Source organism: Carica papaya, chromosome 7 (assembly GCF_054855325.1).
Source record: "Carica papaya isolate Zhongbai chromosome 7, ASM5485532v1, whole genome shotgun sequence".
In the NCBI taxonomy this organism is placed as follows: Eukaryota; Viridiplantae; Streptophyta; class Magnoliopsida; order Brassicales; family Caricaceae; genus Carica; species Carica papaya.
Window position 1 is genome coordinate 24,965,958 of NC_142315.1, and position 14,877 is coordinate 24,980,834.

The following is a 14,877-nucleotide window of genomic DNA, read 5'->3' on the forward strand; positions in this document are numbered from 1 at the left end:
ATTAATGACCTAACAAATTGTTAAACAAAAAAAGTGGTGACATTCCTAATATTAGCAAGATAAAGCGATTTACCAACTAGCTACCTGTAGGAGGTGACATCCACACTAGGAGAACCATTTGTCTTAGCTAATTTGGTAGATGAAGTCATAGGCATGGATGCAGGTCTGCATCCTAAGATCCCTGTATTATACAATAGGTCCAGGGTATATTTCCGCTAACAAAGATTAATACCTGCAGAAGAACAAGCAACTTCAAGCCCCCAAAAGAATTTTAAGTTCACCAAAATCCTTATGCGAAAGGTATCATGAAGAAACTTGTTAACATACTCAATCTGGGACAGACTGTTGCTTACTAAGATAACATCATCCACAGAAACAACAAGAGCAATAAAATCTAAACCATAATGCTTGATTAACAGTGAAGAATCAGAATGAGCTTGCGCAAAGCTTTGGCTCTTTAAAGCTTCAGTAAGCTTAAAATTCCATTACTTGCTAGCTTGCTTCAAGCCATACAAGATTTTTCTCAATTTATAGACCTGATTTTTCTGATTAGACTAAAAACAAGTGGTAATCTTAAATATGCTTCCTCATGCAAGTTACCATGCAATAAAGCATTATTGATGTCAAGGTGATGAAGGAACCTGTCTTTAACAGCAGCAATAGCAACCAAGCTTCTGATGGTGGTTAACTTAGCAACAGCCAAAAAGTATCAAGATAATATATACCAAATTACTGAGTATGACCTTTAACCACTAACTTGTCTTCATACCGTTCAACAGAGCCATCTGCCCTTCTTTTTTATTTTGTAAACGCATTTACATCCAATGGATTTCTGATTTTCAGTTAGGGTAACTAAATCTTATGTGTGATTCTCCTCTAATGCATTTATTTCAACTTGCATTGCCTCTTTCCAACAGAGAAAATAAACAGTTTGGTTATAAATTTTACATCCAATAGGCTTCTTTATTTTCAAGTAATGGAACCAAATCCCATATGCGATTCTCCTCTAACGTATTTATTTCAACCTGCATTACTTCTTTCCAACAGGGAAAATTATAGCTTGGTTGTAAGTTTTAGGTTCCATTTTTTGTGAGGCAGCAAAGACAAAAGATTTATGGCCTTCATCAATATTGTCATAAGAGATAAATCGGAAAATGCAATGGGGAATGAACACATTGGAATTGACTAGGGAATTAAAACCACATAGATAATAGTCATGAAAATGAGATGGATGTTTCCTAGATCTAGTAGATTTTCTTGGCAATATGTCAATATGTGTAAGTGTCGGATGAATATTGGAATCAGGGTCATTATCATTGTTTTATACATGATTTTGGAAAGAATCAGATGATATATGAAAAGGAATAACAGGAGATAAAGGCTGAGATGTATTACCAGTACTAATTAGTGCTAGAGAGACCTCACAGCCTGCAATATCTTGTTGCTCAACAGACTAAGCATTATCACCAAAAACTGTCATGGGATCATCTATATGAGGCAACACAAAATTACTTGAAGATTTATTAGATAAAGGAATGAAAGGAAAGATATGCTCAACAAAGTCAGATTGGAAATCATAAACTTTGTATCCTTTGATAAAAGAAGGATATCCAAGAAATATACACTTAAGTATTATCTACAGACCTACATAAATCAAATACCTCAATGCAACCAACTATATGATCAGTAGCCCCATAGTCAATTATCCAATTATTTAATGTAGTACTGAAAACAAAGGAAAAATATTACATAGATGTGAAGTAGGTTGAAAATTGGTTGTAAGAGTGTTGACTTGTGGCGTAGTCGGTGAGGCTGGTGAAGGTTGAATTAAAGTAAAAAAAACTTTTGGTATTGTTCTTTAGTAAATGAAAAATGCAAATCATCTTAAACATTACACTGAAAGTTGAATCTCACACAGGATTCAGCTACTTCAAAACTATTTTCTACTAACTGAGTACTGGTTTGATTGACACTTGATACATTCCACAACTTAGGTTTATAGCCTGGTGGATAACCGTGCTTCTTATAACATTTATCCATTGTGTGGTCTACAAATTCACAATGTGTACAGGTTGGTCGTTTATTACCAATTGTTGCATTATTCTACTTATTACCTCCAGGATTGCAAGTACTGGTCACTTTCTGTTGTTGACTTAAAGACTTATTTGCATAGAGTATATTTGATTCGTATTGCACATGAACTCCTGCATTGAGACTCCGCTCATGTTGCAAGACCAATGTAAAGACCTTATTCCGAGTCAGCAGAGGCTCAATAAGTAGAATTTGACACTTCACTACACTAAAAGACTCATGTAGTCCTTTAAGAAACCGGATTATTTTATCCTCTTCCCAATATCTTCTATTTGAATTTGTAACATTACATGCACATCTTGATTCACACTTACATACAGGTAAGGTCTCAAGTTTAAGAGTTCGCCCCACAGTATTTTCATCTGAGTGATGTCGTCAATAACCAATTGTGTTCCTTACTTCAATGAATATATTTCATCTTAAAGATTGGAAACACATATTATAACACTCTATGAGAATCTATCCTGTAAATCTTTCCATTACGCTCTGTGCTATAAGAGGCAATAATAATCTCATTATTTAGGGAACAACTAGAGTATTACAGTGTTCCCATGGACCATAAGGGCGATCATCTCCATGAGGAACAAGAAGAGATCCATCAACAAGCTTCAACTTATTCTTGAAAATTAAAGTCATACGTATCGAGCGAAACCAAGAATGACAATTGTTACCTCTAAGCACTATAGACATAAGCCGAGATGAAGAATTCTCACTCGGATGCAATAGTAAGGATTTGAAATTGCTTCCTAAAGTTCCGGTGAGTCTGAACTCACAGATGCATCCATGGAGCTTCCGATGAATGAAAAACACATAAATACAAAATCTAGGGTTTCTTTGAACGTTCACCAACTCTGATCGACTAAAGATAATACAATATCTCTGATACCATATCAAATTTTGTAGTAAATCTGAATGTATAGTTAATGAAAAACACACATTAAATGAACCTAATTTTAAAGAAATCGGCGAGAAAAATCATGCTTGGGAAGCCAAAAATGAGAGAAAAGAAATAATTCGAATTTTGTGAATTGTGAAAATTGAGGATTAATTCATTAATGAAGAAATACAAAGATATTTCTTAAAACAATTGTGTATAATTATTTGTAAATAGTAGGTCAAAATATATATATTCATAATTTAGGGTCAGATTTATAAATAGCCCTAAGTTAATCTGGCCCTAAATTCTGAATATTTACATTTTGATCCACTATTTACAAGTAATTACACACAATTGTTCTAATAAATACTTTTGTACTTCTTCATTAATGAATAAATCCTCATTTTTCACCATCCACAAAATCAAGTTCTTTCTTTTCTCTCATTTTTGGCTTCCTCAGCAAGCTTCTTCTCCTCACCAATTTCTTCAAAATCTGGTCTATTTAGCGTGTGTTTTTCACTAAATACACCTCCAGATTTATTACAAAGTCTGATAAGTGCATCAATGTCTTCTTCATTTAATTTATCATCATCGTCTTTTTAATGCATTATCATATTTAACACCTTCTTCCAATTGACTAAGGAGTGCTTCGAATGAATCACCATCCAAATTCTCCTCTCCTTCCTCTAATGTTGTTACGAGCAAAACTTTTCTGTTACAAATAATAAAATAAATTAATCACATGTACGAAGTTTTGTGCACGAAAACTTCCTCCTAATTTGTTCAGGATACTCAAGAAAAGTAAATTTCTAGCCTAACATGCAAAATTATCGGATTGTTTTCCCCTAACCGTAAACCTACCATGAAAAATGATATCTAATCACAACTTTCCTCTAAGACTTAAAACCAGTTTAATTATCGAGAAATCCCCTTGTTTCAAGCAAAAATTACTTGACCAGAAAAAACCTCGTATCTCATTTTCGTTGTCATCCCTCAACTTCTCGAGATCCAGAAAAATTTAGTGTTGCTTACCTTCTTTTTCTCAATGCGATTGCCGCGTTCTGGTTTCGACGGCGCGCCAAAGAAAGGACCGAGCGAGAAGGAGAATGACGTGGCAGAATCAGACTGGAGTTCTGGAACAGAAGAACAAGACCCGCTCGCGAACGAAGAAGGAGAAAGATGGCGAAACACTTAGAGAGAAACTGAAGTCTTCGATGATGAAGTAAAAGGTATAGCTGATTAATTGACCACGATAATGCTCTCATACCTCCTTTCTTTCTCTGCACTTACAAAGGAGAAAACCCCGTCTTCAAATGGCGTCGTCTAATTTCACCTGGATTTTTCCTTATAATGTATTAACGTTTAAAACATTTGGAACTCCAACGGCATCGTTTTATGCTTGGAAGAAGTCGGACAGTTCATAACTTTCAAACGGCGCGTGGTGGTGTTACCAGTTTGTTATCTTTAAACACGAAAACGCACCGTTTCGAATTGAAGGAGAGACTTACAAGACGCTGATCATCGCTGTCTGATCTCGGCTCCCCCTAGAATTTCGTCTTCTTCCTCGCAACAAGATTTACTTCTTTCTCTCTCCGAGCCCAAAAATGGCAACTTCAACAGCATCGAAGCGATGGCTTGGCAGTCTACCATCGATAGCATCGCGCGTATATTTTTTCTTAATCATACTTCAAGTCCCTCTCTTCAGGTAATCTACTTTAAATCTTTTCTCCTCCATCTGAAATGAAAAATTTCACGAACTCGTCTAATCTCTCTACCTCAATTTCCGTCCATTTCAATATCGATGTCTCCGAATCTCTTGAAATCATCACTAGGCAACTCGTCTTTGATCGGAATCTTACAATTTCGTCTATATTCAAGTTTTGGCTTATGGGTGTTCAGCCAACTTAGAATCTTTGACCTATGAATCTGTTTACTATTTTGGTTTAGAATTATGGAGGTTTGAAGATTTCTGAAGCTCTGTTTTTAGTTTTTTTACTTTTCTTCTATTGGTCAAGCAGAGCTTTGACGTAGGATGTAATTGAAATTAGAAGTTTAGTAGTCATAACATGAGCGATTGAATCGTTTGAAGCCCTAGTTAGAAGTTGTTTGTTGGAAAAGCATGGAGGAGAAGAAAGCATAAAAGAGAAAGATCAGACCTACTTTATCTGCTACAATCTTCCACGTAGGAGTTCATTACCCAATTTGTTTTTGAATTTTCACTCAGAAAAAACAGTTTATCGTAAGTGTTTTATCCTCTGGGTTTGTCGTTTTACCTTTAATTTCTCACTTTTTCACTTTATACATTAGGCCTTTGGCTGTTATCCAGGTGAGTAAATGCTGAAAAATTCTGTTGAAGGAAATTAGATGCTCCTGATCTGAACTGAATATAAAACTATGTTGTAACTTTACTGGTTTTTGTCTAGAAGAAATCTGTTCAAATGTTATCTTGGGTTATTCATAGATTATTTTGGTAATTGGCTTATTGGTTTATTGATTTTGATCTCTATTTTCCCTTAAGAAGTTGTGGACTGGGATAGAAGATCATTTCAGGCCAGTACCTCTCAGTTACATTTCCTTGTTCATATATGCCCCCTGCAGTTAGAAATAATTTATAATTGCGAGAACGGAATTGCACACATCCAATTTTTCAAGCAGTATATTATTTTATAATTGATATTATTAGAAGATCCAGATCCTTGTTGCCCAATAACTATAATTAAAAATATTTAGAGAACTAAAAATTTTATAGAAAACCACATGCTTATTTGTAGGCTTATTTGATAGATTCCTGTATTTGACAGAACAATCACCTGTGTGCTAAACTAGAAATCTTAAGATAATTTAGACCTTAGTAGTTCCTTACATCAAGAAAACTAACTACATCCTTAAAAGAGTTGAGATTTATTTATATTCCTTATCCTAATAGTGATTAGTTAGAGGCTATCAAATAAAATTATCTGCTAATTATAAGAAATAATCTTTGAAACAATAAATTGTCTGCCTCACTTAATCTCTGGAAGAAATATATCTAACAAAACTTTGAGACATAAATGTTGGAGTTAAAACCAACTTGAAGATGGATGGTTCAATATTATGGTCTTCCTTTGGCTATTTCATTACCTTCTGCTAAAGCAAGAGTTAATAGAAAAAGGGAGATAAATAACTGAACTAAACAAGTCTACTGTGTAAATCCAAGAACGTGTTGAACTAGAAAACAAAATGGAAATGTAGGACTCCTTTCTTCATTTTTAGTTTAATTGTTTTTACCTTTATTTTTCTCAGGGTCCCATGCAGATCTGGTATGTGCATGACACCGATCCATGTTACATCATCCCAGTTGATTGCTAGTGAGATCTTTCCAGTTCCTGTAATTAAGTCCCTCCTTTACCCTGGAGCTATTGTGCATGGCCTTGTCACAAACATGACTATTCCAAGTTGGGAAAATCTGTTAAACATCTATAACCTGACCAATGTGAAGGAAGCTCCTCCAGTTACTGATCTCCAGCGTTTAGAGGTTCTATCTTTCATCTTTACTTTTTAATCTTTAATTTCTAAATGTGCATTGATTTATTATTAGTATTTGGAAGCTACGGTTTTGATACTTCTACTTAGGATCCATTTTGTGTCGATAATATAATTAATTTTCTTCCTTGTCATGGTACTAAAAATTAATATGGCAATAAATTTCTGCTATAATTTTTTCCTAGTGGCATTACTTTACAAACAGCATTTATCTCATGTGTACACAGACAGCCATCTAGATTTAGTTTCTCAGCCTTGTGTTTGGTTGACTCATAACTTTTTTTAAAAAATTTGTCTTTTTAATCCTTGAGTTGTAAATGATTTTTTGCATATGCAAACTAGCAAGCTGAGTTAGTTTTGTAAAACATCAATTCTCCTCTTTATTGACATGGAGTACTACTTAGCATACAATTGATTGAGAGCCGAAGACATAGATCATGTTCAATAGGAGTATAGGAGTCATGATTGCAGTTTTCTGCTCCATCCACAACATTCTTTGAATATGATTTTGATAGGATCCAAGATTGGGATTCGTTATAGATCAACTGATTGGAAAATCTTGGAACAAGCCTGCTGCCTGTGTAATAGATTCCATTCCTTTTCTAACTATCTTGAATTTTTAGCAAGATGTTCATATGAGAAAACCCTGTCTCTTGAGTTCAAAGGACTTTAAGCGGCCTTGAGTAACTAATTTTGATTATCTCTATTGATGATATCTGCATACATACGTATGGGCAAGCCTCAGCATCAGGCTTTCTAGATCCTATGACTCACCCAACTCCTAAATTACCTCTCTTATCAGTGATCAAAAAACTAAAATGCAGAAACTCCTAATATGACTTCCTAGTCTAAATGCTAACCAACTGGTTATTTAATTACCTCTAACTCAAACTGGAGCACTTAAGTAGACTTTGGTGTATTTTCCTTGTCGCTGTGGGTCCATGTACATTAGTAGGTAACCCCTGCAAATGATCACCATGTTGTTGGGACCCCTAGGCCATATCACATTTCGACCATGGTTTCTGCCAAATCTGTTTCAAATCACTCAGAAAACCGTCCAGACTGTCATTTTATGTGCTAGTAACTCAATGTCTGTCTACTGATTCTTTTGGCAGGTTCTTGCGGGAAGCTACTTCTCTGTGGCAGGAGCACTTGTGGGAATTCTGAAACCGGGGAGGATGAGCATGTTTGGAACTCTTCTGGTAACTTGGGGTCTGATCAAGGAAGGGATTTTGGGGAAGCCGGCAAATACAGATCCTAGTAAAGCTCTTTATGTCTATCCAACTATGTTGGTAGCTCTTGTCTGTGCCTTCTCATCTATAAAGTACGATACAAAGAAGGTGATGAGAAGCACACCAGCTCGTGCAGTTGCTAGGCCCCTCCAGAGCTCGTCAAAATCTAAGCTGAAATAAGTTAAAAATGTAGTATCCTTGGAGTGCAAAAAACAATCCCCATTTTGTTATATTCTTATCAAAAATCAACACTACGAATTTTTTCTTATGACCAAAAGGTGTTAAAATTAGTGTAAAATTTTCTGTTTATTTTGTTGCCACTGGGTTACTTGTAAGAAGGCATCGTTGATAACTTTGCTTTGCCAGAGAGTTTATGGATGAATGAAATTTACTTCTTTTGTCTAAACAAATTTGCAATTACATTCATCTGCTTAATGTCTGCTGAGCCTGAAGTTCCAAACCTGTCCTAAGAACTACACTCTCCAGGAAGCACAGCCCGGTGAGTTTACCAAATCCTTATTCTAGGTTTAGTTTGAAGGCTAGATCCTAGGTGTAAGAATATGCATTGCTATCCCACTAAATTTTTATCCAGATTAAAAAAAAAAAAAAAAAAAAAAGATACAGATACAGATAAACGGAGCGCACAAAATTATGAAGCACTTGGGGACGATGATTTGGTGTAGATTAAGGTGACTTTGTTTTATATTTCATGACTTGCATTAGTTACTTTTTATCTTTTGGAATTCTAGATAAGATACTTTTGAAGGGTAAAGAACCCCCCATATCGAAACCTTCTTCGGAGAATCAGAGGGAATCAGGATGTCTTTACCATTAGGTAAGAATTCAGTAATTTTATGCATTTTGTTTAAAAAAAATTATAAGTTAAAGGTATTTATATTAGTTTATTTTTTGACTAACATAAATTTATAAGCTCGTGATAGTGATCAAATTTGTTATACATTCTGTACGTAACAAAGAAGTTATAAATGGAGTAATTTATAAACTTTTGCAATTGAGATTTTAGAAAATTATTCTAATAAACGTCAATATTAAGCAAGTAAAAGATGAAATAACTTCTTTAACAATTTTAAGAATACCATTTCCATACAATCTGTCATATTTATCTTTTTAATAAGAACTTCTTTTTAATTATTGTGACAAAATCAACCGCTTATAAGTTTTAGTTCTACCAAAACCTGAAGTACCAAACCAAGCCTCTTTAAGAGGCCAGGGGCATGTATCTTCATGTATATATGTATATAACTTATAAGCGGTTGATAGAATCAGTTTATAACCTCTGGTAGTTTTTTGGATGTCATGTGTGTGTGTGTGTATATATATAGACATACACAATATCTAAATAAACTAACAGAGGTTATAAACTTATTTTATCAAATCACTTCCATAATTTACTAGTTTAGAGCTTATAAATCATATGTCATGTTTTACTCCACAAGGTTTGCTGTAATACACAAAAATCATCACACTTGTATAAAACTGAAGCAAAAGTACCATATTGCACAAACTATGGTGTCCTTAGATCCTCTATCAATAATTTTATCTATAAAAATAAGAAAAAAAAATTCTAAAATGCATAAATTACATAATCAATAGCACAAAATATGACAAAAACTTATTTTTATTTTCAGATAAAAAAAGATATATGACAAGAATGTATAAAACTAGCAAAAAGAAAACAGCAAGTTTTTCCCTTCATTTATCCAAAAAAATTAAGAGAACCTCTACTAAGACAGAGTGTATAAAATTTTTATACCATGATTTTTTCTTTAATTTTTTACGTAAAACAGCAAATCTGGTGTGGTAAAATGTAAAATTGCAGTATATCATGAGTCTAATTTTTAACATGAATGTTGTTGATGCTATATGTCTTGGTTCTAAAAGATCAAATATTTAGTAAAGAGGGCTTTGGTCATGCAGTAAATATTAGGCTTAGAAGTGTGAAGACAAAGCCCAAATGGTACCATATCACTAACGTTTTTATTTTATACAAGTGGTATATATGTAATTTCATTTTCAAGATGACACACCTCGCTATCTTATTTGAGCCAAAGTTTGGAAGAGCCTAAATAGAAATTATAATTTCCAAAAAAAGACGTTTCTTCATTCATCATTTCACTGAAATAGATTAGATTGACCAAATGATATGAATTACACTGACTAATTATTCTTTTTTACTTTAATTTGTGTACTTAATTCATCACATCTTGCAAGAAACGTAAACTAGATTCAAGGAACTCATAACTATTGTGAAAACTTACATACATACGACTCCAAAATAACCAAACTCATAACTAATTGAAATAGACACTGGAAATGGACCTTATCTAATTCGGATGATAGAACATACAGTTGGTTTAGGAGGCAAATGGCAACAATATTAAAGCTGCAATTTTGGACGGAACTCTCCAGGGAGACTTGAAGTAATCATGTTTCAGGATTGCCCACCATGCGGGTCAACTGCCAAGGCCTACTGCCGCATGCCTTCAAATCCTTCCTCAGACCAGCATAGTATGATGTATGAATTCTTCTCGTCTGCACAAAAAATGATACAGAAACTGAACATATCTACTGCTGAAGTTTTATCACGTAGCAAGTTAATCAAAACGGACCCGATCAAAGACTAGAAATAAAAAAAAAAAATCAGACCGAAAATGGGAGGAAACCAGAGGACCAGCCTGATTTGATTCACTCTGGTCTGCACAGCTTTTTTCTTTTTTTCTGAAGTATGTTTTAGCTAAAAATATACATGAAATAATATTTTAAAATAAAATAACAATAATTGAACATTTTTGTACTACTCATTTTTTACTATAAAGCTTTAAAAATCATAAAAAGTAATGTAAAGTTAACACTTAAACTAACAGCAAAATAAAAGGTATTAAAAATTAATAAAATATTTATTTTCCGTCCGGACCAGACTGAACTAAGATCCAGATTAGGACCAAATTCAAACTTGACGAAAGGCATCAAAGAGAAGATAAAGAACCTGGAGCCCTGGTTGTCAGCAGACAGTTGCATCTACAGCATTCCTCTCTGTCTTCACAAGTTGAAAGAAGAAGCCTACACTCCTTATCTGGTTTCCTTTGGCTCTTCCACCATCGGAAGAAAGAAGTGGAGCCCATGGATGATTTTAAGCTGAGTTATCAAGCAGAAGAGACAACACAAACAAAAATTACCATAGGTGAGCTCGTGGACAACATAAAACAGAGGGAAGATAGAATTCAACATCACTATGGAGATGATTCCATTTGATGCTATCTTCATCATCATACACTATGTCAAGGAGTAATTTAAATGTCATAATAATAATCATGATCACCATTCAGTGGTCTTGCATTCCTTTCCAAAGGATTCTCTCACAGGGGGCAAGAGGTTACCCCAAGGTATGCACCTAGATATCATTTTGCTCGAAAACTAGATTCCCCTTTTTGTCCTTGTGAGAACTGAATGGTTCAATTGTTTACTCCAAAAAAGATATAGACAACTCCTCACTTTCTCATGAGTTCCTTTCACTTCACCTACTACAACTTCCAGAATATAAGCATGGAAGGGAAATCAGTAACCCACTTTACTAATCTGGTATGGTCATTTTACACACTTCTCATTGAATTTGCTTCCAGAAGATGGAACTATGTTAAAGAATCTTAATGGTGTCATCGATTTGAATGAGGCAGGAATGATAATGGCACTGAATTCCTAACAAAAAAACTTATTCAATGCACAGTTCAATAGAGTGCTGGAAATTCCCAAAATCGAGTTAAACAGACCATAACAAAATTCTAATCGAAAATTTATTGGCGACAGAGCAGTGTCATTGCTTTCCATAGAAATCTTTCATATAAGAAAATATCATATTGATAGGTTAGCTGATTAAAACACCACCAAAGATATCAATTTTATCCAAGGAAATTCTGGTCAACTGGCTGGGAGACTCTACTGCAGCAGATCATATGGTGTGCAAACTCTGCGTCAATATTATGACAGCTTTTGGATTTCCTACTAAGCTATTCTCCAGAAAGATTTGAAGACATACCATAATAGAACTTGGCACTCTTGTACCGATTATATTATTATTCTGACCATTATACAGAATATATGTTCTATCGTCCAAATTAAATAGGATAATTTCTGGTGTCTATTTTAATTAATTGTGCTGCTATTATAAGCTTGATTATTCTGGAATCATATATGTAGATCAGAATGCATATTATAATATACCTTGGCACAATTGGCGGTTTGCTTTCTCTGAAGATTTCAGGACTCCTTTAAGAGCTGCTTATAGCTTTGAAGCATTAATGTTCATTGTGCTCCCTTCCAGACTCTATGCCCCTGCCAGCAAATATTCAGCTCAGGCAGTTCATATCTCCTAAACTTTTTAACGTTGTTGATTTAAACATTCAGAAAAAGGTTGTTTCATTTATACCCGGATGACTATGGAAGTTGTGACAATATTATTGTCAAGTACCTAATCAAGACATCGAATCTGTTTATGGCAACATAGCATAGCCCTCAAATACTTATGCCATGTACAAAGAATGCATTTCCTCTGTATGCAAGTGATCTCTCCTCAGAATCTATGCACCACAAATGCCCTTGCAGCTCTAAAACATCTTTCTTACCTGCCGTTTCCCACACAAACTTAAAGAGGCTAAGAGCCCTGTCAAGCTGCTTGACGCCTCTCTGAATCATCTTCTCATCTTTTGAGGTCAAAATCCTTCCCATACTCAAGCAAAACCTTTTCTCGGCCTCATTCTCATAAAATCCACCACAGAGATCCACTTCAATGTCTCTAACACGACGATTGAGATAATATAACAAAAGTGTGAACAAGCACCTTGATGAGTGACCTAATGTTTTACTGAGTTTCTTTTGCACAAGACTCTGATGATGCCTGGCCTCTCTATATCCAATGCTGTTATCAACTAGTACATCCTTGATTTGAAAAAGCCCTTCTTTCATAACCTCGAGCTTTGTCATGTGATTTTCCAGACCCTTTTCGCCTTTTAAATACTTGATGAGATCATTGAACATCTCAAGCACATCTTCCCACTTGCAAGAAACCAGAGGATTAACAATTTTCACCGGTGCAGGCCTCATCCATGAACAGGAGTCAGGCTCACTGTAAAGGGTTGAGTCCGCCAAGAACTTCAGACAGCTAGAAATGATCTGCTGGGCCATCTTTATTCCTTTGCTCGGGCATCTAAAATTCAACAAATCTATTTCCACTTTCAACCCATTTAATATCTCCTCCAATGCACCTCTCCATATCTGGTGCTGTGTAACCTGTGGACTTATCATGATACGGACCAACTTCCTTTGCTGTGCAGAAATATTAAGCACACTGCTAATTTTGGTTAGTGAATTCACAACAACAGGCTGTCTCTCGCTTGGTTTGCTAAAATAATCAAACTCCGTGCATTGTCCACAGCGCTGCATGCCGACCATAGTTTCCTTCAGTCTCATCTGATTCAAGGAAGACCCAATAAAGACACTGGTAAGAGACTTGAAATAACGCATCCTCTGCTCGACATTATCATCAATGATGATCAATTTATCATTGACATTCACTAGCCTTCCATCAATTAAATCAACATCTTCTAATGAGCGGGCAATTCTAGTTAGCTTAGGGAACATTTTTTCATACCAATCACCGGGCAAGAACTCCTCAGGAGATTCTCCAGAGCAGTGATATAGCACCACAGTCATGCGCACAACCCGATTTGGCTTGCTTGTGAGATATTTTGCTCCACAGAGAAGCTTTTGAATATGCATAAAAGCCATTAAAGCTATAGCCACGTTCTATCATAAATAAGTTAATCTCATTCTTTGCACAAGCCTAGAACTCTTGTAACAAATTTCCACCAACTTAATTCGAATCAGCACCTTTAACTTGGAGAGAGAGAGCTTCAGGCATCATAAGACATATATGACTTCATTTTGACATTAAATCAAATATGTTATAGGTATTTCCTCAAAACATTCTTTCATCTGTACCATTTCAGATGTTTAGTGTATCCATATCCGCCTATGTGAACCAATGCAAACGACGACTGTCAGCTAACTAAACGTAAAAGAAAAATTCCTAACTACATTCCGATTGAATATGAAATCAGGAGTTTATAAATTTATTACCTAGGGCGCGACAGTAAGCTCTAACACGATGCGAATTCAGAAAAATGTTTTTCCCTTTTCCTTCTTCCCTTTCGATTCTCAGCTATCTCTTTACTCTCTCCAATTTTTCCTCAATTTCCGCCCCTCATCTTCTCCAATTTTCATTTCAATCTCAGCTCTCTCTCCGCCTCACTGTGTCATTCAATTTCTCCTCCTGTTTTTGAAATCAGACTCCCAAGAGGTCTCCTCTGATTCTTTCTCTATCTAACTCACCGATTCGTCTACTCTCTCAGCTCAGTCTCCCGCGTTCTCTGGCGCTTTCTTTCTTCCCGCTCTTCCTCTTTCCCGCACAGGTCGACAGCTTCGTAGATGGATGATCACCTATGCCCAGCTTCATTTTGATTCAATGCTCCCCAAACCTGAGCATCAACAAAGAAGAAAACGAGGTCCAGAGAAACTGGGGAGGCGAGAATTAGATCCATTTCGTGGCCCAATTTACATGGGCAACATGTTTTGATCCATTTTGAAATAATCTTGGGGACACTACTTCTTAATGGGCTTATAAGAGGATTAATGTTTAATTTAATGTAGTTTTCTAAAAGCCCCCCCTATTAATGTAATCGAATTTAATATGGTCTAGCCTTTAATCTTGTTTTCCAAAAAAAAAATAATATACCAAATTTTTTTAAATCAATTACTTATTTTAATTAAAAGAATTTATTAGTTTGAAAATATTTTTTTGTCCACGAACATAATAAAATTGTTGAGATTTAATTTAATTTAATTTAATTTAATCACCATAACTCCATCAATATACAAATAAATTAAATATTTAGTTTTACTAAATTAAGTATTACAATTTCTCACTATGCTCTTGTAATGCTCCGTTTTTTTTTCAACAGCATACGATCAACAATCCTATGACCCAACACGCCAATTTCATACCAATAGCATTACCCATAAGCAAAACTGGTTCACAGTTCATTATTCTAAATCAAGGTAAACTTGTAATTCTAACTATAC

At 35.0% G+C, this 14,877-nt stretch overlaps 2 protein-coding genes and 1 long non-coding RNA gene across 5 annotated transcripts; 1 reads left to right on the forward strand and 2 right to left on the reverse strand.

Annotated features, from left to right (window-relative positions):
• Positions 1-2,683: 2,683 nt before the first annotated feature.
• LOC148253090 (uncharacterized) lies at positions 2,684-4,255 on the reverse strand. Its single transcript, XR_015813335.1, has 2 exons — positions 4,001-4,255; positions 2,684-3,680 (listed from the first exon to the last, which is right to left on the reverse strand). It is a non-coding gene; the product is annotated as an uncharacterized LOC148253090 (long non-coding RNA).
• Positions 4,256-4,436: 181 nt separating this feature from the next.
• LOC110820853 (tail fiber) lies at positions 4,437-8,132 on the forward strand. Its single transcript, XM_022050466.2, has 3 exons — positions 4,437-4,673; positions 6,251-6,482; positions 7,606-8,132. The coding sequence occupies exons 1-3, from the start codon at positions 4,573-4,575 to the stop codon at positions 7,900-7,902; spliced, it is 630 nt and encodes a 209-aa protein (XP_021906158.2). The 5' UTR covers positions 4,437-4,572; the 3' UTR covers positions 7,903-8,132.
• Positions 8,133-9,882: 1,750 nt separating this feature from the next.
• On the reverse strand, positions 9,883-14,329 carry LOC110820827 (exosome complex exonuclease). 3 transcript variants are annotated; one of them, XM_088208000.1, is made up of 5 exons: positions 13,876-14,328; positions 12,167-13,768; positions 11,962-12,072; positions 10,730-10,878; positions 9,883-10,275 (listed from the first exon to the last, which is right to left on the reverse strand). In XM_088208000.1, exon 2 carries the CDS (start codon positions 13,522-13,524, stop codon positions 12,253-12,255), a length of 1,272 nt encoding a protein of 423 aa, XP_088064126.1. In that variant the 5' UTR covers positions 13,525-13,768; positions 13,876-14,328; the 3' UTR covers positions 9,883-10,275; positions 10,730-10,878; positions 11,962-12,072; positions 12,167-12,252. The 3 variants fall into 3 exon arrangements, with proteins under 3 accessions (XP_088064126.1, XP_021906146.2, XP_021906130.2); XM_022050454.2 differs by having other exon boundaries at positions 12,209-14,329; XM_022050438.2 differs by having other exon boundaries at positions 12,167-14,328.
• Between the last annotated feature and the right edge of the window lie 548 nt (positions 14,330-14,877).

Coding starts and splice junctions, on each gene's coding strand:
- LOC110820853 (XM_022050466.2), top strand. CDS start 4,573: ATGGCAACTTCAACAGCATCGAAGCGATGGCTTGGCAGTCTACCATCG. Junction 4,674..6,250: donor CTTCAAGTCCCTCTCTTCAG/GTAATCTACTTT, acceptor TATTTTTCTCAG/GGTCCCATGCAGATCTGGTA. Junction 6,483..7,605: donor CTGATCTCCAGCGTTTAGAG/GTTCTATCTTTC, acceptor TTCTTTTGGCAG/GTTCTTGCGGGAAGCTACTT.
- LOC110820827 (XM_022050454.2), bottom strand. CDS start 13,524: ATGGCTTTTATGCATATTCAAAAGCTTCTCTGTGGAGCAAAATATCTC.